This window comes from Coccinella septempunctata, chromosome 2 (genome assembly GCF_907165205.1).
Source record: "Coccinella septempunctata chromosome 2, icCocSept1.1, whole genome shotgun sequence".
NCBI lineage: Eukaryota > Metazoa > Arthropoda > Insecta > Coleoptera > Coccinellidae > Coccinella > Coccinella septempunctata.
Window position 1 is genome coordinate 3,447,608 of NC_058190.1, and position 25,977 is coordinate 3,473,584.

At 33.5% G+C, this 25,977-nt stretch overlaps 1 protein-coding gene across 1 annotated transcript in view; it reads right to left on the bottom strand.

Annotated features, from left to right (window-relative positions):
* The window catches only part of LOC123307467 (eukaryotic translation initiation factor 4 gamma-like), a 53,831-nt gene extending 34,030 nt beyond the window's left edge, over positions 1-19,801 (bottom strand). Inside the window, exon 1 of the mRNA XM_044889794.1 lies at positions 19,347-19,801. Coding sequence (XP_044745729.1) covers positions 19,347-19,545 — 199 coding nt within the window. The 5' untranslated portion in view covers positions 19,546-19,801. The remainder of the gene's footprint in view (positions 1-19,346) is intronic.
* Positions 19,802-25,977: the final 6,176 nt, after the last annotated feature.

The following is a 25,977-nucleotide window of genomic DNA, read 5'->3' on the forward strand; positions in this document are numbered from 1 at the left end:
ACATATCTGAAACTTACTTCCTTAGTCACTTTTATACGTAGATTCTACTGACAGAATCTTCTTTTCCATTTCAAAAATTACAAATTCAATTTAAAAAAACAAAAGTTCGCGTAATGTTTCGAAATGAAGAAATATTTGGTGCTCGTAAGTGGATTGCACGTAAAAAAGGGTCTGTAGAAGGCTCAAGTTTCAGATCTGTAACTTCAAAGACAAAAAAGTTATGAGAACTTCGAACTTCGAAATCGTCAAAATTTCATTTTTTGCTAATAACTCAAAATCGGTTTTTACCATTCTTTGTTTTTCTGAGCTCGAAAATGTGTCATCCGTTTTCTTTCAGCTGCCATAGTTCTCGAGTTTCCCTCAGTAGATAAAGAATTTTGCCATCCTGTATACACCATCGACTTATTGTTCGGGTGAGAGAAGCTTTTTTTGCTTGAAAAAGGTGAAAAGTTAGGTACCTAAGAACCACATTGAGCCAAGAAAAGCTGAACGCTTTGGCTCTTTCGTGTATAAAGTCATAACTAAACAAAATTTCGTATGACGACATAGCAGAAAGATATTTTAACAGCGGGTTGCATAAAACTTCGATTGCGCGATCAACGCTTGATTTCTAAAACGAAATCACTGAAACTTTTTCATTGCTGAATATATTGAACAAGTAGCAATTGAGAATAATTTAATGGACGTATGAACATAATTTGATACGAGAATGATATTATGAATGATCATGACTGAATTATCGATTGAAAACAAATTGACGTCTTCTGTTGATCAATCAAGCGTTGATTCCCTGATCAAGCTTTATGAAACCCGAGGTGAGACTTTTATGACTTACTGATCCTTGCTTCGCAAGAAACTTTTTCGATATTCATATCTTATAATAAAAAATTAATTTTGGATAACTTAATCCTTTCTCAAAAAATCATTTTGAGATTTTTGTCACATAAACTCATCAAGATGATTGTGTGAACAAACGCAGAAATATTCGTTATGCACTTTGTTTACTGTCTTTTTTTTCCGTGAATTTTCCCAAGAAACTACAAGAGACCTTATTTATTAGGAATGAATCAAGCTATCCAAAATCAATCTTTTATTTTGAAATACGGATATGGAAAAAAGTTTCTTGCGGAACAATATTTAGGGGTAGCTTTTTCTAGCACTTTCAATCATAGAGGAACAGCACCGAGATTTTCTACCCCGTATAAAATATCTGCTTGATTTCGTCGTTCTTGTCAGTTTTTCGATTAGCAAGAAAAAAATTGAAAACTGCTTTTCGGGCTGTAACTAAGCAGGAGGACTCAGAAAAGACAATTGCATATGAAAGGTCCACCCTATTTTCTGACGAAGAATCACCCCCTTAATTTTTTTGCAACTATTCCTATGGACCATGTAACCATGTATATATGCTGTGCCATACTTAATGATAATAAATTTCTTCTTTTCGTTTGATATAGAATTTATCTATTCTATTTTGAACTGTGTGCCCAACAAAAATTATCAAGTTTACTGAATGTATATCACTGTGTGACTAATATCAATTAATATATCCATTACTTTCCCTTATTAGAAGTCTTTGACTAAATTTTCTTTCATTCAGAAATAAACGTTCTATTTCTTGTGAAATCTCAACTTAATCGTTGCGTTGTAAAAATGATCTGGAAACTCGGACACATCGATTCCCTAGGTCACAATAATTTATTAGTTGTTATAAGGACCAACGTGTACAAATTCCAAAGTTACATTTTCACTGACACAAAAATTGTCATTAATATTTTGAACTAAATAATTATGGTAAGGGCGGCAAAATTTGAATAGCCTACTGGCGGCGGATATGTAAATCCGCCACTGCCATAAACTACTTGATGACGAAGTTTTTTGAACCCGCGTTTCATTCAGTTCATAACGTTTAGGGCATAATGAATCGAAATTTTCTGCCTGTCTGCTTCGAAAATTCCAACAACCTGTTTTGCATCATACGGCTCTAACATAAATCGACTTCGATTTATTGTTGTTTACGGGAAGAGATATGCGAAATATCCACTACGGGTGAAACTGGTTTTTATTTCTAGAAATCCAAGGAATCTTCTTCTTTAGAGGTGAATACATTTTTGGGCAAAGTGACCTCGAATGTTTTTTCGACGAAGTCCATCAATAAAACGATATTTAAGAATCTCATTTTGCAACACTAATTCCTCTTATCTTCAAATCAATAACATTTCGTGCAATTCATGGGTAGATGCAAGTCTGATACAACTTTCACTATTCACTCATCTCAACACTTGCATCATGTTCAATTGAATAAACTCGAATTTTATAAGTTTACGTACTGCGCCAAACATTTTTTCACTTGAATGAACTTGACTCTGGTATTCTTCAAATGTATAAATTTCCTTTCATTATTCAGATCAATTCCTCAGTGTTTATACATATATTCATTTTTCCGAACTTGAAAAAAAAAATCAATCCATGCATTCAACAAGGCTAATGAAATATTCATGAAGCAATTGGCTAATTTCGTGTTAGTTAACACAAAAATCCGAATCAACTCAAAAATTGGTTTACCCAAAATCATTAATTCTCAAGATGAAATTATAACTTCCGTATACAGAAGCCTGATGATTTAAAAAGTTTTTTCTGAAGGTTGTTTGGGGTATTGTCTAGTTTTGTCCTCGACAGTAATGCATCAAGTCGTCGGGCGAATGGTCTTTTCGTATTTCGTTCAGAATTATGCAAATATTCAAATAAAATATGTATACTTCACTTCTAACGATCCAACGATTTGTCGAGTTGTTTCAGTTTCATTTGAATACCGTCCTCAGTTGAGATTTGAATTTCAATTGAAGAAAGACATCAGAAAAATATTCTTTTCTGCGATACTGTATGTACAGGGTGGGCAAAATTGGTGATACCTGGATTACAACTTTTTCAACCCAACGAGATGAAGGAAAATGCGTGGCACATTACGGTTGTCTTTTTTCGAAAAACTTATAATGCCAACAACTGCATTCCACTATCTTCTTTTTTTTTTCGAATTATAGGCCAAAATTGATATTTCCACTTTGGTCATTATCTCCGTTTTCGTTTAGCTAGGATGTTTAACATTAGAAAGACACTTTTTTGAAAGCAGTCCAGTGGCGTACTATGATTTTTTCCAACAGGTAGGTATATTTGCTGAGCTATAACATAGAGATGTATTTTTTCTTATGAAAACAGTAGTTTAAAATGACTTAGGAAGACTGAGGGCGATGTATGATATATTTCTGCAACGCTAAAATAATGGCGATTCTTTCTGAGTCATTTTAAACTACTGTTTCCATGAGAAAAAACACAACTTTATATTATAGCTCACCAAATAAACCTGTAGGAATAATCATTGTATGCCACTGGATTGCTATCAAAAAAGTGTCTGTATAATGTTTTCATTTCAACATCCTAGCACAAACAGGAACGAAGATAATGACCAAAGTTCAAATCGCCCAAATTTCAATTTTGGCCTATAACTCAAAAACAAAAGAAGATAGAGGAATGCAGTTGATGGCATTATTAGTTTCTCGAAAAAAGACGACATGAATGGTACATTCATTTTCCTATATCTCGTTTGGTTAAAAAGTTGTAGTTTAGGTATCACCAATTTTGACCAGCTTGTACAGAGTATCCCAAATTACTCGATTTTGGCTGTGTCTTATACTTCTAGAGTAGATAGGTAAACACGTTAAAAGTAGTCTTGGGTCGATTTTCGAGAAATGTCCATTAGTCACGATATCTATATTTGCCTTGAAGATATAACCAAACTCTTATGTTTTGTCGATTTAAAAGATGTGTCATTTTATCTTTGTTTACAGAAAACGATAAAAACTTTCTACAGGCACTTTTTCATTAGGAATACGACACTATATTCAACATTTTTTCGTTTTGAACTAAGGACTACTTCTTGATTTCAAAAAAAGGTGATTTATTTTGATCTGATGTTATACAGAAAAATATTAGCTTTTCAAAAATATATTATATTAGATGTCGATATGAAGGTGAGTCTTTGACTCGTACAAACGTTTTAACAGTAGATTCTTGAGGTCACAAAAAACACTTTTTTTTCGTTCACCATTTTTCCGAATCGGCTCGGTTTGAAAGATATAGGCTGTTGAGTTGAAAAACCATAAAAAAAATTGTTATTTTTAGTTTTATCTCACAAACGGTTATATCGGATGAAATTAATTTCGAAATATAGTTTTTCATTTATTTGAACACAAGATATCACCCACAAGTCTTCCAGTTTTCTCATTGTGACCATTACGTACCATAAAAATACCAAAAATTTAAAGAACACAAATCTTGAACCTTAGTTGGACGCTGTCTAAAGAATATTTGAACCTTTTGTGAAGTAAAAGTATTCTTCATCTTCATATTTTCTCGTATAATGCGCCATTTCCGAGTAATTTGATGTTCAAAAATTAAAGAAAGTATCTGTGATATTTAAAATATTGGATATTTTGGCAGAATACAACTTTCTTTAAAAGATCCACAGATGTGTTGTCTCACATGTTTAGCCAGTCATTCTGAAGGTACTTTTGTATTTCCAGTGGTGGCACAGCTAATTATGAAAACTTAAAATGACTATATCTTTTTATCAGGGCCGAATGGGAAAAAATGGTAAAGGAAAAAAGTGTTTCTCTTGACCTCAAGAATCTATTATTGAAATATTGGTCCGAGTCAAAGACTCACCCTCTTTACTTTAATCACACCTGAGAAACAGCCACAAAGTGCCGAAAGGTACACCATGTTTATCGAATTACATGATACAATTCCCTTACTATTCGGTTGACGATACCAGAAAAACTGAATAAATCGAATTCGAAATACTTTCGCACCCACCCAACATAAAAAATACATTATGGGTCAGTTGAAATATTTCTGTGACTGGTAGGTAATTATCAATCCACGAAACAGGTTGTGCGAATGGTATATGCAAAATATTCTAGATATTGATACCAGCTGACAAAAAAATTCGGCGAGATTTCATTAATCCTGTTTTCACATGAAAATATTTTCCTAAATGTTAAGGTCATCAACAGGGGTGTTCACTAAATTTACGCCTACGCTAAAAGTGAGGTATTTTGAACTTATTTCATCTGTTGCAGCTTGGGATGTAACGGAGAAGAATTCATACATTATGATTTCCTAATATATAAAATTATAGAAATTAAATATACCTGGTGGATCGGCAATATACGAGTCTTTGACTCGTACGAACATTTTAACAGTAGATTCTTGAGGTCAAAAGAAACAGTTTTTTCCGTTACCTTCTTTTCTGAATCTCCTCGATTTAAGAGATACAGGCTGTTGAAAAACCTCAAAGAAAAATCTTATTTTTAATTCTATCTCACAAACGGTTTTATCGAATGAAATGAATTTCATAATATAGTTTTTCATTTATTCGATTAATCTTTTTCGAACACGAGATATCACTCAAGTCTTCCAGTTTTCTCATTATGACCATTACGTATCATAAAAGTACCAAAAATTCAACTAACCCAACACTTGAATCTAAGACGGACACTATCTCATGAATATTTGGACGTTTTGTAATTCTTCATATTTTTTCGTATAATGCATACATCGAAAGTGGTGAATTTCATCAATATGCCACACGTTACAGACAAGATCTGAGTGTACCGTACCACAGAATAAGGAGAACTCAGAAAGCTACTAATTACTTAGCAATCAAATTATATAATAAACTTCCGGAAGAAATAAAATGGACGAACGATTTCAAAAAACGTCTCAGGATTCTTTTGATGTCTGAATGTTACTACTCGATTGGGGAATTCATGTAAGATGATTCCAGGTAGTAAAAATTCATAATCAGATAGATATTTCTTGTTCCTTTTTTCCTTTTGGTATTCTATTATATGAATATTATTGTTACCATTTGTTCGTAATAATTTATACAATAAATTTGATTTGATTTGATTTGATTTGATTTGATTTTGTATACTTCGGTACCTCCGGAGAATCATTATAATCAAGGTGATTCATAACTATTGGGACATAGGCTAAGGACAGATTGTTTGGACCAAAATATGGCGATAGGACCAAATAAAATATTGCTGTGGAAAAAAATTGAGGGCCTTAAAGTTGAATTTTTTTTTTCGTTTTTTGCTAATAATTTCACTGTATATTTTTTCATCTCTTTTTAAGAAAAACACAATTGAACAGTTCAGAGCATCGGAAGGGGATTTGAAGTAACGATTTATTTATTTTATTTATTTATTTCGACGATAAAGCATAAATTAAAACAATGAAAACTTGAATTAAATGTTCTACGTGGCCTCCTCCGACTTCTATGCCTTTTCTAATTATTTCAATAAAGGTCTTTCGAACTTCGAAGAAAATATTTTTCCGCCCCCTTATAAAAAATTCAACTTTAACGTCCTCTATCTTTTTCCTACAGCAATATTTTATTGAGGTATATTTGGTCCTATCGCCATATTTTGGTCCAAACAATCTGCCCTTAGCCTACGTCCCAATAGTTATGAATCACCCTGTACATAGTATAGTATAGTATATTTTAGTATAGTATATTATAGTATATTGCGGCTATTATTATAAAGGATCATTCTCACAAGAAATTGACATGAAAAGAAAAAGAAGAATATTCCATCAGACCTGATATTGGATTTTTTCAACAGGTCTACATGTAGAGGTCCTTCAGTTCAATTCGAGGTTCAATTGAATTCAAGTACTTCATTAAAATTCAATCTGCCAATCCCTGTATTCAGTTGGGTGAATTGAATTTTTTCTCTAAATTCATGAATTACTCTGTATGACGGCAATGAAGCGGTTTTGGACATTTGTATATGGCATTTAGCAATAAATTGACAATCCCTATAACACCATAATTTTTATCTGTTTCATAGCCTGGCACCCTGTTAATCATCCTTCATTATCTGGAGTCATTGAAATTATTTTATTATTAATACCGTAATAATTCAAAATGATAGTTATTTGAACGTTGAAATGCTTGCATGTCGACATCTACACTATGAGTTTTACTGGTTTAATTGTCGAGAACTATACTCGGCTCGGAGTGAGAATACAATCCAAAATCTATATGGTATGTCACTGGTATTGAATTCAGAACGTGTACAAGTAGCACCTAATGATGCTATTGTGTGATAGCGAAATGCGTGTAGTGGTTTAACAACTCATGTCAGTGAAAATCATATAATTTTAATTTTTGCTTTTAGTTAAATTATGGATTTTCATCAAGTATCGGTCACCTCAATTCAAGAAATAGCCTTTGGAGCTTGAGGGATAGATTTTAAATTGAAAACCAGATGAAAGCAAATCGCCATCTAAATACAAAATAAAGGGGACTGTATCAAATCTTTTGTTAATTTAGCTATGAGTCTTGTTTCAGTTTGACATATAAGTAGGTTGCAGGTATTATAAGTTATAACTATCTGTTGTGACCATTTTATTTTGAACTATGTCTGTTTGGAACCTTGAACAAAAACAAAATTCATTCGAATTATACCGTACATTAATTACTTTTCAAACAGTCAACATAGACTTATGATTTCTTGAAGAAATTAACATACAATGTGAAGGCAGACTCCATTTCGTTACTGACGCACCCTTCACAATAATATCACAAGTGTTCTCCGAAAATATTCTCTTTAGTCAACTATTCAGCTGCCTACACATCGTTGTTCCCAATTGGTACTTATTGTTAGTGAAGAGCATCTTAATACAGGGTGTCCATCGGTGGGTGGCCTATTAGACGTTTACTGAGAACGGATTATAGAATTGTATTTGAAATTTTGGTAGTAGGGTTTACGATTCTGATCTATTTGGCTAAAATATACTGCTCCACAAGAGTTAGTTATATCGTATTCAGTCGTTTTTAAAAGTATGTAATCTTCGAGAAAATCGCTGTAAAATCATTTAAAACTCAATAACAACTTGAATCGATCCAATAAAAATCCGTATGAGACATTTCGTCAATCTGGTCGGCTTTTCTCTGAAGTTTGGTTCTTTCGTTTGCTACATGAATGTTCTTAATTTTGAAAAGAAGTCAGTTTATCAAAGGCTTCGATTTGAAACGAGTTTTCTGGAAAATGCCAAGACGTTAATTAACACACGCTGAGGCTTATAGGACTATAGGAATGCTACAGGGTGGTCTAACTCAGGTTGTTGTAGCGGAAAGGCTCCAAGTCAGCCAAAGTGTGATATCTCGACGTTGGAATAGGTTCAGGGAGACAGGTTCCGTGTTGGAAAGACCTAGGCTTGGTGGGCGACGAAAAACAACACCTGCTCAGGATTGTTTCATCACCGTTTCGGCGAGAAGAAACCCTACATATACGTGTAGAATGCTACAGAATACTCTTCCAAAAGCAGATGGGTCCAAGTTTCCATCGAAACCATCAGACGACGTTTCAGAGAGGTGAATCTAGGTTCTAGACGTCCATTAAGAGGAGTTCCATTAACACGTGACCATAAGCGTCAAAGACTGGAATGGGCAAGGCAACATATCAATTGGAACGATCAATAGCGTAGTGTCCTTTTCACTCATGAATCCAGATATGGACGATTTTCAGGTTCACGAAGAATAAGGGTAGGATAATCCCACGCATACCCCGTAATGGTCGCTATGTCCAAGAAGTCCATCCATTTCGAGGGGGTAGTGTTATGGTATGGGCCGGGATATGTTTCAACGTCGCACAGATCTACACATTTGTCCTGAGAATATGACCGCCTTACACTATAGGGAGAATGTCATTGACAATGTTTTACCAAATTTTCACGCTGCTATTGGTGAAACTTTTCAATTTCTAGACGATAACGCTAGACCGCACCGTGCAGACATAGTTGAGAATGCGCGCGAGGAGCTTGGTATTCTACATTTACCTACCAATACCTCCGCACTCACCAGATTTGAATTGCATAGAACATGCATGGGATATGCTCCAGAGAAGATTAGATAATCATCAACCTACCCCAGAATCCTTAAATGATCTGAGGGAGCTTCTGCCCCGTTTATGGAACCGAATTTCTCGAGAAAAGTTCAACAACCTCGTGTGTAGTATACAAAGAAGATGTCAAGCTGTTATTGATGCCCGTGGAGGCCATACATTGTATTGATAGTCTTAAAATGCTTGAATTCTCTAAGAATAAAATTTCGTTATTTTACTCGAATTTTTTCTTAACCACCCTGTATACGCTGCAGACCTAGAGGCTAAAATTAATTTGCAACTTGAAATCATATTAATATGAATTGTCATCATAAAAATATTATTTTAACTATATTTGTGGAGCAGTTTATTTTCAATGTTGAGACATTGCCGCTTATAGTAAAATATACGTAAAATTTCTTTATTTAAAATGGGACACCCTATTCATTATAACTTCTTTCGCTTCTCTAGCCCCATCTGAGAATTTTTGACCATTACTTCCCTATTCCTATTCCTGATGCTTTCGGATATATTAACGATTTTCCACAGAAGATTGCCTAAAACATATATCCAATGAGAGAAGAGATTCCATATTTTAGGAAGCTGAAATTTTGAAAATAGGTCCCTCAGATTCTGAAGGATGAGTTTTGTGTAGGAAAAGCATAGTTTATATTCTTCGTCTTATCACTCGATACAAAAACGGCGAAAGCTTCATTCTTTCAAATAGAACACCACAATTTTCATCTGATATTTTCAAAGAAAATAAAAATGTGCATCAAACGATGTATCATCTTCCTGTACGAGAACCTCATGGTTTCGGAAATAAAGTCAAATTCCTCTGAAAGTGAGAGTTTTCAGAGTACCTTGCTTATTTTATCTAACACAACACCTACAGTCGAGTTTTTATAGTTTTCAATGAGTTTAGAAACTCACGAAATGAATGTGGCAGTATTTAAATGGTAGCAACAGAAATCGTACGCTGAAAACTCTCTTTCTAATAGAAATTTTTGACATTATGTTTTTCCGTCCGAGTCATAGGATGTTTCATTTGACTTTTCAAATCATTTTTGTGCAGAACTTTTACTCTGAAGAACATTACCTGTCATATTTTCCAACAAAAATATCGGTACTGTTGTAGTTCTACTAAATAATATGTCAAATAAACGTAGGTATCTCTTTTATAACAACAGGGTTTGAACAGGGCACATGACTGTTTAGCCAAATTCTACTCTACTGGAGGAAGTGCAATTTTATAACAATTTTTAAATACTTTCTACGTGAATATTGTACTCCCCTCTGCGATGAAGTTATCTATCATTTTCACCAATATTTCAAGAACAACGCAATTATTCTGATTACAACGGCATTAATAATGAAAGATTTTTTGGTCATTGAATTGCATTCTCCACGCGAATGTTTTTTCTTTATTCGTATTACAGTTTCATTTGTGTAAACAATATAATCCAATGACATGAGAACCTTTTTTAATTACTCAATACACATTTCAATCAAAATAATATAATTAACGTAACTCGAAAAATAATGAATTTATCGCTATGAAAGAAGGGGAATGTAAAGTGCTTCAGAGAATTGAAAATGCCTTTATACGCAGAGTGAGTAAAAAGTAAAATTACCAAAATTACAGATAAATTTTCATTATAAATACGAGACTCATGTAATATTGAAGAGTTTGCTATGCGTCCTAAGAGGGGTGGGATTGTAATTTTTTTGAATAAGGTTTTGTTGGAATGGATGGACCTTTGACTGCTGAGGATTATTTGGTCATTACTGGAATGAAATGGTTAAATAGACCGAATTCGAATAATCTCATTTTTGTGTATTTTGAGGCCCATGATAGGTACACACTTTAGAAGTGATTGATATTTTTGGATCGACGCAATTGTAGAAAGATGAGTGAAATAGGACTTTTCATTTAAGATATTTCATGAATTGATACCTCACGAAAAAGGCGTAATCGAGGGCGTAATTGTGATAACACTTTAAAAACATCAATCACTTCTGAAGTGTCATAAATAATCATAGTTCATTTAATCTATGATAAATAACTAAATCATCTTCAGCAAAAAAAGTTTTCTCATTCAATTAATATTTGCTGCAGTGAATAATTTGAGACCAGGCACTTTTTTGTTGGCTGCATCCATAATTTCAATTGTTTTGAAATTGTTTCTGACGTGACCTCGATAAAATTTGACATGAAAGTCATCATTTTTTCGTGTGTTTATTTTATGTATCCTGTTAGTCAAACAAAAACACAATTTTTAGTTTTATTCCAAGATGACAAAGGGTTAATAAATTTTTAATACGCTTTGTACAACTTTATGATCTTCTCATAAACACTTTGTACCTTTTCGGCCCGAACAGCAAACAGTGTACAGGGTGAGCAAAATTGGTGATACCTGAACAACGACTTTTTAACCTAACGAGATAGAGGAAAATGAATGGCACATTACGTTCACCTTATAATGCCATCAACTGCATTCCTCTATCTTCTTTTGTTTTTGAGTTATAGGCCAAAATTTAAATTTGGGCGATTTCAACTCTCCGTCCCTGTTTGTGCTAGTATGTTGAAATGAAAACATTAGACACTTTTGGTTTGATAGCATTCCAGTGGCGTATCATGATTTTTTCCAACAGGTTCATTTGCTGAGCTATAACATAAAGTTGTGTTTTTTCGTATAAAAACAGTTAAAATGACTAGAAAGAATCGCCATTTTTTTTCCGTTTCAGAAATATATCATACAAATCCCTCAGTCTTTCTAAGTCATTTTAAACTACTGTTTTCATAAGATAACACATATCTTTATGTTACTGCTCAGCAAATATACGTACCTGTTGGAAAAAACATAGTATGCCAAAAAGTGTCTGTACAATGTTTTTATTTCAACATCCTAGCATAAACAATGACAATGACCAACGTAAAAATTTCAATTTTGGCCTATAAATGAAAAACAAAAGAAGATAGAGGAATGCAGTTAATGGCATTATTAGTTTCTCGAAAAAAGATGACCGTAATGTGCCATGCATTTTCCATCTTGTTGGGTTGAAAAAGTTGTAGTTCAGGTATCACCAATTTTGCCCACCTTGTACAGGGTATCCCAAATTGCTTGATTTTGGCTGTTTCCGGAGAAAGTTTACTGTCGAAAACAACATGAAAATTCTCAGCACTAAGCTGTGTGAGACACACTGTACAGAGAAGAATAAAATGGGAATTCTAATCAATACTAAACTTCTTTTTATGTGACACTGTTAATGAGCTGGCTTCCATCAGGGTCCAGGGTGAAGCTGCGTATTAAGTGTTAATTTATTCACACGAGGAGATTCATAGGCCATTTGTTGTTTGCTCTTTTATTATCTCCGTGTTTGCTCCAATCTGGTTTTATAACAGTGAATTAATTTGATTCCATTTTAAATTGGTATCTTATGTAAACCTTGATAAAAAGAATGAAGTGTACCATAATATACCGCAAGGGGACTATTAATTCTGAGGCTATCAAATTGGACTAAGAAGGTTTGTGAACTCCAGATCATAACGATGATCTGACAAGGAGATATTTATCGGCATCAGAGACATCAATTCTTAATTCTCTTAATGTCAAAGAAATTCTTGTAAACTAATTCACTCATTCCACATGGCATGACTTGTTGAGAGTAACAGAATTTTCGTCACTTTTTCATTTATGGAAGGAAAATTCTCAACATCATCAGTCAACACTTCAGCCATATGAATGAAGTATTCCTTTATCCATAGTTCACCATTCTGACATTCTATTGCAGTAGGTATGCAATTTCTGTATTAAAGGTCATCCTCTGAATATCGCGGGAGGAATGAAATTAAAGAAGACGGTTGCTTTGGTTTTTATGACCAACAAATTCATAAACAGGTTAGACTCAATGATATTCATTTGCGAATATTTCCGCAATTTGAGCAAGACGGTTGATATGACCGTTAATATTTAATTGTGCAAATTTTATGAGTTTCCGAGTTCACTTTATTTACCTACTCGTTCGTTCAGTACATAATATCATTTCATTCAAATTCAAGATAATTCATCTGATTTTTTGTAGATGAAATCGTGTTTATCCTGAATTGTTCAACTTCCGGTTTTCTCGAGAACTACAAAATTTTTCTTGCACAATATACACTCACTAGCAAAAAACTCGGCCACCCGAAATTTTGCTGTTCGTGGTCCAAGAACTGCTGATTTATACAGGATGAAAAAAAAAACATGTATTTGTAGTCCAATTTCTTAACTCTCTGTGGAACATTTCGGGAGTTTAAGCTAAGATAATTACAAGGATTATCATTTTCGCCATCTTTCAGTTTTCATTTTACCTTGATATCTTGATTTGTTTCGAAGATACAAAAAGTATTCATATAAAAGCCTGGAATTTTTTTAGGGGTATAAAATTTATTTGTAATGTTTAAGTATTCAACAGCAATTTGAAACAAAATGAAAAACCTCTAGCGGAAATAACTGCACGCAATCACCGAGACATCGAATTGATAAGACGAATAATGCAATCTTGAGGAACATTCTTTGAATTTCATCCCAGAGATGTTCAATCGGATTCAGATCTGTGCTACATGCAGGCCATTCTAAACGTTGGATATCAACCTCATCCAAATATTGGTTAACAATATTTGCGACATGGTCTTGCATTGTCGTGCATTTAAATGAAGTTATCTCCAACAAATGGAGCATAAGGAATAACAGCTCCCTCATGAACTTCTTCTTGTAACGTTGAGCATTTAGAGCTTCGTTTTCAATAAATAATAATTCGGTAGGTGCTACTCTTGATATACCGGCCCATAACAGAACCTCCTTGATATTTTTATTTCTTGTATAGAGCTTGGAGTGTTCATAAAATTCCAGGCTTTTATTTGAAGACAAGTATCTTCGAAAGAAATCAAAATATCAAAGTGAAATTAAAACTGAAAGATGGCGAAGCAATGGATTTTGTAATAAACTGAGCGTAAACTCAGTTTTTCTTTTCACCCTGTGTTAATATCAACATTTTTGTAAAATTTTTCTGCAGTTTATTTCAATACCAAAGAATTTATCTAAGTACTTTTTAATTTGGAATAGAAAGAATTGAAATCGATGAAAAATCAAGAAAGTTCTTGGACAACGAACATCAGTAAAATTTTAGGTGGCCGAATGTTTTTGCTAGTGAGTGTATTTCATAGATTAAATAGATGGATCATAAGCTATTTTCCAGACTGTTCATTTTTCAAATTATTCCCACTCCCAATAACCACCAATGAAATGAATTTTCGCTTGTTTTCCCCTCCAGATCGCTTCTAAAATTTCTAAGACGGCGTGTGTATTTGTAATTGTCAAAATATTATTTCAATCATTCACGTCGTAATATTTTGGAAAATAAGCAGCGATGTGCCGTAAAAACGTGTGTTCGAAATAAAAGTGCAATTTATACACGAAAGAGGAAAGCGATTTATTTATTCTGGTAAGTTTTTGATATTTTATTCTTGTTTGAGTTCACGACTTTATGAAATTAGGGGAGGGAGTTAGGGGACGCCAGGGTCGTATTTTGTTTGAATCCCATCTAATGATGGGATTGAAATGTTGAGTTTATCTAATCAAATAATTGATTTCAATTTTAGATTTCCCAGAAATGAAACCAGACGAAGGCAGTGGAGAGTTGCACTGGGTCTTGAAAACAATTTACACTTCTCTTGTAATTTATACTCCAGACTTCAGTATAATGAGAGTAATCGTAATCGTTGCCGTAAATTTGAAAGCAGATGCCATCTCGAGTGAGGTAAGATAGGTAGTTTACCACTTATTTAACTCGCTTTATTGTCTGATTATCACTTTCTTTGGAATTTTGCAAGTGATTTCTGAATACTTCTGAACTTGAAATTTATAGTAGATTCTCTTTTTCTTATTATATCATGCTTTTTTGTATAAACATTCTTCCTGGTTTCGAGATGAACAGTAGAACGAGATTTTAATTGCTTCAATAATGTTGTAATTATAGCCACTACTGTGCCAAACCTGTTATCAGTACTGGAGTTTTTGAGGAAAATGGAAGGAAAATGGGAACAATATCAAGAAACACGAATGCCAGTTCAGGATTTGCAGAAATGAAAGCTTCTTGAAGTTCAAGGATAAAACAAGTGAGGTACATACCTACCCAGGAAGGTATACAAAATTCCTTATAAACTGCTATGGCAAATAGAACTCGTCTTAGGAATGAAGATCCATAAAAATGAGCTGAGGTCATGTTTGGAACTTTTTGTGAAAATCAAAAAGTTTCCTTTATTTCTAAAATGTATTTCAATGTAGAAATTATGCTACTACTGTAATTATGATTACAATAATGACCATTCAATTAGAGCTCAGATATTCCCATTATTTTTATGATTTATTAAATGAAAATGTCTGTTATCAGGATACCTCATATTTCGAAGTAAAACTTCAGTTGAAAAATTGTTGCCGAAGACAAGCGGAGAACAGAAATTAAAAAACAGCTAATTGACGTCAAAAAACCGATTTAAGATTACCAGTGAGTCGTCAGTACTACAAGCAGTTCCCAATTCATTGGAAAGAAAAATTCAAGATGAAAGCTTGGAAAGCCGAGGCAAATACCTACTATAAAATTTCTTCGAAGACAGCTGCATGCATAAAATACATAAATTTGGCAATGTCCTCGAACAATTTGCTTAAAAGTTACATTATTATTGAGTTAGAGCTTACAGTTTCGTAAAATAACTCTTGATTATTATAACACCAAAAAGCACTTTCGAGGTGGTATAAAAATTTGAAAGGGGAAGCAGGTTGTTGAACTAGGTATTTGAGTTGCTGAAAAACACTGCTCTTTAGTTTATATGCAATATAACTTAATTCAATTTAAAACTGCCCGTAAAAAAAAATATTGATGCTTCATCTAGAATTGAGGGATTCTTTTATGAGTTACTGTATACAATAAGAAATAATTTCCTATTTCACAATCATTGGTTCATGTTTACAGTATTACATTACTGTTTCATTCCGCAAAATCTGTACGGAAGACTTGAGGATTTCTTCAATGAACAAACTTTATTAGATTCTCATTATACAAATTCCATAAACTTCAGCTGCTTCCACTTCTATTGATTTGAGAATTAACCATTCTAAAGGGAATTTTTTTCATGAAAGTAATTTTTGGTTTTCAGTTTATGCTTAGTGAATAAAATTTCAAATAATCTGTATGTAGGTTAAGGTCATATTGACTATTTGTGAATGGTAACATTGTATTCAAAATAAATTCTTTTTTACATAAGTTGTTTTGGTATTACATATTAGTTCTACATCCCTTTGATTAGTTGTCATAAGAAAAATACTCGAAATCTTTGCATTGAAACATATTTCCATTCGATATAAAATTATTGCTGACTACCTGAAATATTCACAGTGTGACTAGTTCTGAATCCGCCCCTGTCCAGTTCCCCCACCCAAGATATCCAAATTCATATTTATGGCAGTATTTTGTGAACGCGTTTTTGTCGAGATGCTCTATCTCCTGTTTTATTAATCTATGGTGTATTTAGAAAAATTCTGCTCATATTTTCCGATCACTCAATCAATTCTCAATTTAAATATATAAAAATATGGTGCTTTTATATTCATTTCAAGCAATTTTAATCAAAATTACCTTGACGAAATTTAAAATCGAAATGCCATAAATATATCGTATGTTGTAGATTGTTCGATAAGAACTTGGCGTGAAATGGAACAAAATAGATAAAACTTCAATACCTTTCTGCCATCAAGTTTTCATTGAACCCTAGACAACGTGGACATTTTTATATTATATTTCTATTATATGTATATTATATATTACCTTTATATTTACATATTCCAATTAAGAATTTATTTATCGATCATTCAGAAAAATTCTGAATCGGAAATTGAAATAAGAAAAGATAGTTCAGAAATTGTCTCTAAACCATTCAATCTGAAAACCAGAAAAACTTTTTTTTAATGGGCTTTCCGTAATAACCTTTTCTACCTATAAAAAATATCTTATAGTTTTTCCGATAGCACATTTAGATTCTCTTCGAGAAGTACTATCACTTTGATGGCTCATTTTTCAGTTTTCTCCAATTAATAAGCCACAAAATCCAGGGACTCCCGCTTATGTGAAACCCATTTTGATTGAGTCTGCATCGTATCTACGCTATTATTGAAGATAGAGACATGTGGTTTTCTCGACCCTGTATTATGTATCAATTTTTTGTAAAACTTTTAAAGCTACGAACAGAAATATTCCAACTACTTTTGTTCCTGATATACAGGGCGAAAAAGAAGATATTAACTTTTGGAGATGTTATTATTTCTCAGGCCCTGTATAAGTTAAAAAAAAAATGAAAACTGCTTATGATAGATATTTTTACATAAAAGTCAGTGGCATAATTGTAAATTTTTTTCAGAGCACTGTTTTCAAGATTGGGCACAAAATTAGTATTATTCAAAAGGGGTACCCTGTATATTTTAACGTCAAATTTTGCAATTTTTTTCTGAAAACATTGATGTGACACAACCTAATCTTTAGTAAATTTAGATTGTTTGTTATTCTGATGTTTGTTTTTCTAATAATAGGCCATAAATTCTTTCAAACATGCATTCCATTATTACTTGTTTCGAGACTTATTCAAAACGCCATGTGATTTGAATCTATTTATTTATTCATATTTCAAACATTTTTGAGTTAATGTTGAAGAGCGATATTTTGAGTTTATGTTTAAAATATAATTGAAAAATGGGTTTAAATCACAAGGCGTTTCAAAAAAGTAATAATTAAATGCATATGTGAAAGAATTCATGTCCTATCTTCAAAAAAACAAACATAAATATGGATTTCGATTGAAATTTATTTTGGGAGGATTTTGCATCTCTTCACAAACCTTTTAGGGCTTTCACTCCCAATCTCTGAAACAAAATTAATTAAAAATGAAATCAACGATTTGCTCCTGCAAATCGTTGATTTCATTTTTAATTAATTTTGTTTCAGAGATTGGGAGTGAAAGCCCTAAAAGGTTTGTGAAGAGATATAAATATGGATTATTCAGATTTTTGAAAATCTAAATTTATTGAAGATTAGGCTGTGATTCATCAATGTATTCAGAAAAAAAATTGCAAAAAAATTGATGTTAAAATATGCAGAGTGCTCCATTTGAAAAATACCAAGTTGGTGCCCATTCTTGAAAACAATGCTTTAAAAAAAATTTTTTATTCAGCCACTGACTTTCATGTAAAAATATCTATCATGAGCAGTTTTCATTTTTCCTAAACAGGTTCTGAGAAATAATAACATCTCCAGAAGTGAACAATTTCCTTTTCTTCCTGTAATTCAGGAACAAAAGTACTTGGAATATTTCTGTTTCATAGTATCAAAAAATGAAAAATTTTGCATGCTGAAAATCTCGATAACTTCAATAGTTTTGAGGTGAAGCTTTCCAAGAAAAAGGAACTATTTTGAGTGTAATATTCAAGGAATAAAATAGGTTTTTGTACCAGAAATTAATTAATCTCTAGTTCGTAAGGATTATTTGGTCATTGATGAGTTTTTTTAATAATAGTTATAGTGATATTGAATTGAATTTTCACTTATTTTTTGTGTCTTAAGGTTAATCGAATACGCATAAGGAGAGGTTGATTTTTTTGAAGTGTTATAGCAAACATGTCCTTTTCGCAAGGGCGGTCCTACGGGGAGGGTAAAGGGGGTAATTATCCCCCAGAACCCACAACGAATTCGATTTTTCAAATTTTTCATATGGAAAAATTAAGAAAAAACAATATTATAACGAAATGAAAAGGAGAGATTCCTTGTACAATTTTAAGAAAAAAAATATGGGACTGCAAATGCTACTCAGAGATACCTATAAGGTGTTATTTGAAGTCTTAATTTGTAATTTCAATTGTTCTTTCAATTACTACCCTTCCCAGAAAATCAGTCTAGGACCCCCCTAGCCTTTTTGTAGGGTACCTGTTCGAACAACCTAGAGAAAAACAATATAAAATAGTGTACCTATACTCAGGATCTCCCTCTGTATATCAGGAATTGATCCATGTTGTCATACAACACCCTCTGCTTGTCCGCACTGAATTGAAAATAAATAAAAAAAGACTTATGACGGAATATTGCGAAAAATATTTTCGAAATATTATGTGGCCTTTCGTTAAATCGGAAGATTCTTATTTCTGCAATGTTCGCAGTATGTTTAGATGACTAATTCGTATTTCTTCGAAAAGTACGTTGAAGAAATTCGAAATATTTTTTCCCTCAAGTTCAATGGGCTTCCAGGCGTAAGCATTGCCCAAAATTCGAAAATAATCCTTAGGAAGAGAAATAGTTAGGGATAACACTCACTCTTCAATTCTGCACCCTGTGGCGTGCAAGGACCTCTGCTGAGTAGGCAGTTGGCATAATATTTCACCATCCTCCTATTGTTCAATATCTCCTCGATGTCCAGATGATCATACTTGGTTGCATAGAACTGTATCGGACTACCTTTCGCGATAACTATCACTGCAACTGTCACAACTACCTCCACGATGAAGAATTTCATTTCTCGAACTTCTCTCGTGCTTCGCCAGGTAAACACTACTGAATCGAAGTCTTCGGCGGGAAGGAAATCGTCGAGAGCGAGGTCAGTGTTATTGTTTACGAAGTGCGACCTTTCTTTTCGGTAGCACCCTCTATTCTCCGACTCTTCTGATGGGTGTGAGAAAATTTTCGGTCTCTCACTCAATTTTCGTGATTATTATCATAGATAGGCGATTCGATTGTCGTTCTGGCGTTTCGAACAGAACTCAATGTCATTCTTGGAGCGGTAATGAGCGTTAGTGTTAATTGAGGCGATTTATATTCTTCGTGAATTTCTAGTCGTTTCTTTTTCCTACCAGATCGTACTGAACATCAGTGATAACAGAACCTGTGTCATTAGAGAGATATCAGGTTCCATGAAGATGCTTTTGAAATCGATACCGTATCAATTGATGATGAGTACGTGAGTACTGATGAAGTAAAATGCTCTTTATATCAATATGCTTAGGTAATATGGATGCTGCCTCGACAGTACCATATTCCTCAACTAAAAATCGAGTGAGCATAAGCATAAAAGTCATTGGCAGAGTCTCTGGACATTGGGGTTGTAGCTATCCTAGTAATGACCACGGGACGAGACCATAAAGTCTGGTCTTGTCATGCCCCTCGGCCGATGGGACATGAAGCCTCATCTAGTGAGCCCATAGACCAATAAATAACAGATAGACCAAAGAAGTCATTCATTTACAGGTTTGCTTTGGGAAACAACATGAAGATGTGGTCCAACGAAAACTCAACACCTCATTTTTCCGACTTTAAAATGAAAATGTAGAAAATCGCTCGGAACTATCAATTTCTGATTCGAAGGGGAAAAACTTTTCCACTTTTTTCATCTAGGTAACAAACGGGATGAGCACAACCCCTTGATTTTGAATAGGGATGAGGGATGTTGCGATGACTCTTGAAGATCGTATCGAGTACTATCTGACCATAAAATTTCGTTTCAAAATATGCATCAATAATGAAATAACAGTGAAAATAGTAAAACAAGCAATGTGGAATTTATCTCGACAATATCATTCGTATCTGACACATTTCAAATGTGTTCACTGCGCAAAAAAATTAACGCACATTCCGAAAATCTCAATTTTAATGAAAGTTCACTCTACATTGACTTTATAACTTATTATATTTTTTATGTTATCTCGGGAAGGTTTTGAACGAAACAAGACACATTAAGGCCCGGTACTTTCACGTGCGAATAACTAAATTTATTCGATAAATAAGTCTTTACTTAGGATAAGTAAAAATGCAGTCTTTTCATTTTCAGATAGTGTTATTCATCGAATGAATCTGTCATTGAAACTCGTTAATAAGATTTTTTTGTCATAGATCGAATGTCGGTACGTCATTATTGGTTGAATTTTTAAGATTCTGGATGTATGGTTATTTTTTGTGTGATTTTCATGAAATATTTGCTTTGTAGTTGGAATTATGACAATTTCTACAATGCGGACTCTTATTCTACATTAATCAGTGAAAAGTAGTAAACCGTGTTTTCACAGAATTGTTATTCGTCAAAGAATTTCATCTGAAATCACCGAAATAAGGTATTCTTCAGATAGGAAATTATTTGTCGGATTCTTATTGACAGTGAATAAAATTTATTCGAAGGTGAAAGTACCGGGCCTTAATGGAAGAAAAATTCAGGATTTCACCGAATCTTATGTGAAAGAAGAGAAATGAACAATTTTCAAAATACTGAAATGCTGAAAAGTGATTTAATACTTGGTATTTCCACCCCTTGCGTAATGCCCATTACTACCTTAACTACCTTAAGAGTCATAGTTACTTTTAATTTTTTCAACTATAACATTCTGACGTAAATATACGCCCAGAAAGTAACTATGACTCTTAAGGTAGTTAAGGTAGTAATGCCCATTACTACTATGTCAGTGGATTGGAGGGAGGAAGCCACAGTCATGGTTGTTTTGAAGCTCAAAATGTCGATTTTTCACAAAAAAACACTACAAGTGCCATGAAAACACCACTTCATTTTCAAATACTTAGTTAAGAATATTTCGAGAACTAATGCATAAAATGAAAAAACAATTACTGTGCTGAAATCAGTATAAAAATACCTTCCAAATGAGGTATCACTCACCCCATCTTCCCTATTCAAAAATTGGGGGTGAGGGTTGTAGTAGCAAGGGTTGAAGCGCTATGCGTCCGTAACCTACATCTTAAGTTGTCCCCCTCGAAACAGAAATCGACCTGTCCGAGCATTTCTATCGAAAAAATTTATTTCGTCTGTAATCTCGTCTGTTTCGTTTTCAAATGGCCACCCTGTATAGAAACTAAGAGTCAGAAACTGAATCTTTTAGACAGTTTGGAAATCTATAATTGTAAGTTATAGTGGGATTTACTCAAGGACCAGATTACCTAAATAATTCCTCATTACTGAATTTATTTTGAATGTTTGTGTTCAACTAGCAGCATTTTTGTCAGTTCAGTAGTGCTAACATAAAATAAACAAAAAAATATATAAAATTCAAATGTAAAAAATGAAAAAAAAAAAGGAAAAAGTAAAAAACTTCGTTGAAATCTAAGGGTAGATTATAGTTTTCGATAACATCGGCGAATAAAGATTTTGTTATTTTAAATAATTGAAAGTTTCATTTCACATATTATTTTATGAGCGATTGCGATTGCCACCTACCTTGTTACATTTCCGGAAATTACCATAATTAGCTCTAGTCTGATTTGTTTCTGTCTCAAAGCGCTCGGAACATTCCGGAAACTATCATTACATTACCCATTCCAGATTCTTAGGAGTAGAGTCAAATGCATCTAATATATAAAACTCTCGTGTCATAGTTTTCGTTACCATACTCCTCCGAAACGGCTTGACCGATTTTGATGAAATTTTTTGTGCTTATCCGGTATCTATGAGAATCGGCCAACATCTATTTTTCATCCCCCTAAATGTTAGGGGTAGTCCACCCCTAAATTTTTTTTTGTATTTTTTAGACAAAATTTTTAATTTCTATTTTTGTATGATACAACATACAAAAATACATACAATCCTCAATTTTCACCCTTCTACGATCAACCCTTATTTTTTAATAGCCATTTTAGTAATTTAATCATTAGGAAATTATTTATATGGCAAAACAACGTTTGCCGGGTCAGCTATCTATGAGAATCGGCCAACATCTATTTTTCATCCCCCTAAATGTTAGGGGTAGTCCACCCCTAATTTTTTTTTCTATTTTTTAGACAAAATTTTTAATTTCTATTTTTTTATGATACAACATGGAAATTATTTATATGGCAAAACAACGTTTGCCGGGTCAGCTAGTGTTTATATAATTTTGTTTCGGCATCAAATATTTCAGTTTACCTTCACCCACCTGAAGATGCTATTCTGATAGCGAAACTCAAGTCGTGGTTTGGAAAGTCATTTTTTGAAAATCGTATAATAGATTTTCATCAAATATCGGCCAAATCAATTCAATTGGTCAATGAAAGACTAACGGTAATCAAAACTACATGTAAGATATCTATTTTTCGGACGAGGGTTCATTTTACCTTAACGGCATTGTAAACCGGCATAACTCTCGGTATTGGTCAGATGAAAATTCAAGATTATTTCGTGAGGTGCGTCCTTAGCTTCCCTAAAAATTAAATATTCGGGCGAGTATTTATGGAAATCACCTAATTGACCTTTTTTTATACCCGGGAATTTCACGGCACTGCCCATTTCCTGCATTTAATAAACTAATCACGAAAGTAAGTATTCTTCCACAATTTTGCCTATCATTTCGTTATAGATGAAAATTTTTAAGCGAAATTTCTGGTTCGGATAGTTCTCGATAAGATCTTCAACATAAGGTATCGAAACACCCCTCATCCCTATTTAAAATCGGGAGGTTGGATGTTGTGCTCTTTCCCGTTAGGGGGTTTCAGTTACAAGGATGAAGACCTTTACGTCTTAATCTTTTGCCAACTTTAGTGAATAATCACTTTAGATGTTGAAAATACCTTCAATGTCGTTATTCAGAATGTTCAAAATCATGTTTTAAGCCCGTTTGCAACAGCCGAGAATTCTCTGGAGAATTATTTACAAAATTCTCGCAACAAAACGGCAGAGATTATTTTGTATGTAACTGAACAGAGAATTCTACCGAAAGTGCGTATGCAACGGTAAATAATTCAAGGCGCATGAATTTTCGAGTAAATTCTCTAGAGAATACTAGGCTGTTGCAAACGGGCTTAATAATAAAAATAATAATATTTATTTATCAATGTAGCTTCATTTAAAGCGTATACTATGAATATTTTTCATCAAAATGATTACACGGTTTGTCAAAAGAAATAAAAGACAATTATACAATTACCATCACAATATAACGAAAAAACAGAGACATAGTACAATTAAAATTCATTCAATCTGTAAATAGTCCTCTGAAGCAGCAGATCTTTAACCTTTTTGTTGAAATTGTGTTCTCTTAGCTGTTTGAAGTTTTCAGGCAATTTATTGTAAAGGATGAGACAAATTGAATTAGGACCTTGCTGCGCCCTATTTATTCTGGAATATGGAAGACTGAAATCATGTTTGCGTCGAGTATTGTAGCTGCGGGAATCTGAATTTGTGGGAAGTTTTGCTTTGTTCTGATGTACATATTTGACACACGTAAGAATGAAACAAGATGTTGCTGTAAGTATCTCTTCTCTCTTGAATACAAGTCGGTAGCTTTCAGTTTGATGCATTCCATAAAATGTTCTGATACCAGCTCTTTTCTGTTTCAGAAGAACCTTTTCCAAAGCAACATTCTGTCCCCATATGATTATGCCATATATCATTCTAGAGTGGAAGGCCGAAAAGTGAGCGAGCCTGGCAGTCCCCATGTCTGAAATCTGTTTTATCCCTTTTTATCATGAAAATCGCTGTTGAGGGCTGGCCAGTGCCGGTTTACCATTAAAAAATGATTCTTCTTTTTTTCAAATGTTGAAGGATCTCTAATAATGGGAGATATATTATACAATTATAGTCTTTTACTAGTAGGGCTTTTATCATAGACATATAGAGAATCGACTGTGGACTGAGCTTTCCCTAATCATCTTCTATGACAGAAAAATTAAGTGACAACCCAACGTGCGGCCAATAGTTGTTTGTCTCTAGAATTTTGATTGGTCCACACTCATGTCTATGTCCACATAAAAGAGACAGGTAATAGCCGTTTAATTGCTTTATCTCTTTCTACAGAGTATACACTTTCAAGCAGATAATGCTCAGTCCATTCTCTATAACTATGGTTTATATGAAAAAGCTCAGAAAGCCATTGACTTAAAAAGAACTACGTCTGGAATTTTTATCACATGGGTCAGAAACGGTGGATGAGACACCTATTCGTGAGGTCGCTATACTAAAATTGTACAAAAATCACAATCATACTTCTTCTTCTTCTTGAGTTAGACCTTATTATGCTATATTTTCGGTACCGGTAGATTCGGGTGACTTGGGAGAGTCCTATAACTTGGGATAATTACCCCCCGTGCAGATTTCTTTGTTTCTTACCATTTATGAGTGAAGGGACAAACTCATAAGATTGGTTAGTTTAACAATTAATTCCTGTTGAGTTCGCCTTGACCAGAGCGTTTGAATTGACAGGAAAAATTAACGAATTCAGGAGAGTAAAAGCGCGCTTTTTTTAAGGTCCTTATAATAAACGACTGTTACTACTACTACTACTACTGCCCCAAGCCTCCCAAATCGGTCGGTGACTTGGGACAAGTATATTTAATTTTTTTCAAAATTTATATCCGAATTCTGAAGCATGGTGTATATCTGAATCAATAGTCTGAGTCATTAAGCATATTCGAACCTCTTTTTAAGATAAAAATAGGTTATCGTTTTGAAAATATGAGAAAAGTTGAATTCAACAATCGTCCCAAGTCACCCGAATCTACGGTATGTATTCACAATTTTGTAGAGAAATTTTCTGATAGGTCAATAATTATTATTTCAAATGAATGATTGAGAGTATACTCCATTTCATTTTATAGAAGCACTCGTTTCGCTACGGAAATTTAACATATTCCACACTGTATAGTGGCAACCCTAACTTTTTTTCCAGAAAGGGATAGACATAGACCTTTTGTTGCTAAGGATGATTTTTTTTCTTGACTCATCCTGGCGATAATCAGGTAATATCAGTTTTTGATTTAATTACGAATTTTCATCAAGAATAGGCCACATCAATTCATAGACGTTCACGGAAAACGGATCATAGGATTGATCTGAAAATTTGGCTACTTCTATCTATTTGAAAAAAATCAGTTTTTTGTGGTTTTTGTATCGAGTGAAGAGACGAAGATTTGTGGAACACCGTGTCTATTATAATATGAAACAAGTTTTTTACACGAAACTTTACACTCAATGACCTATTTT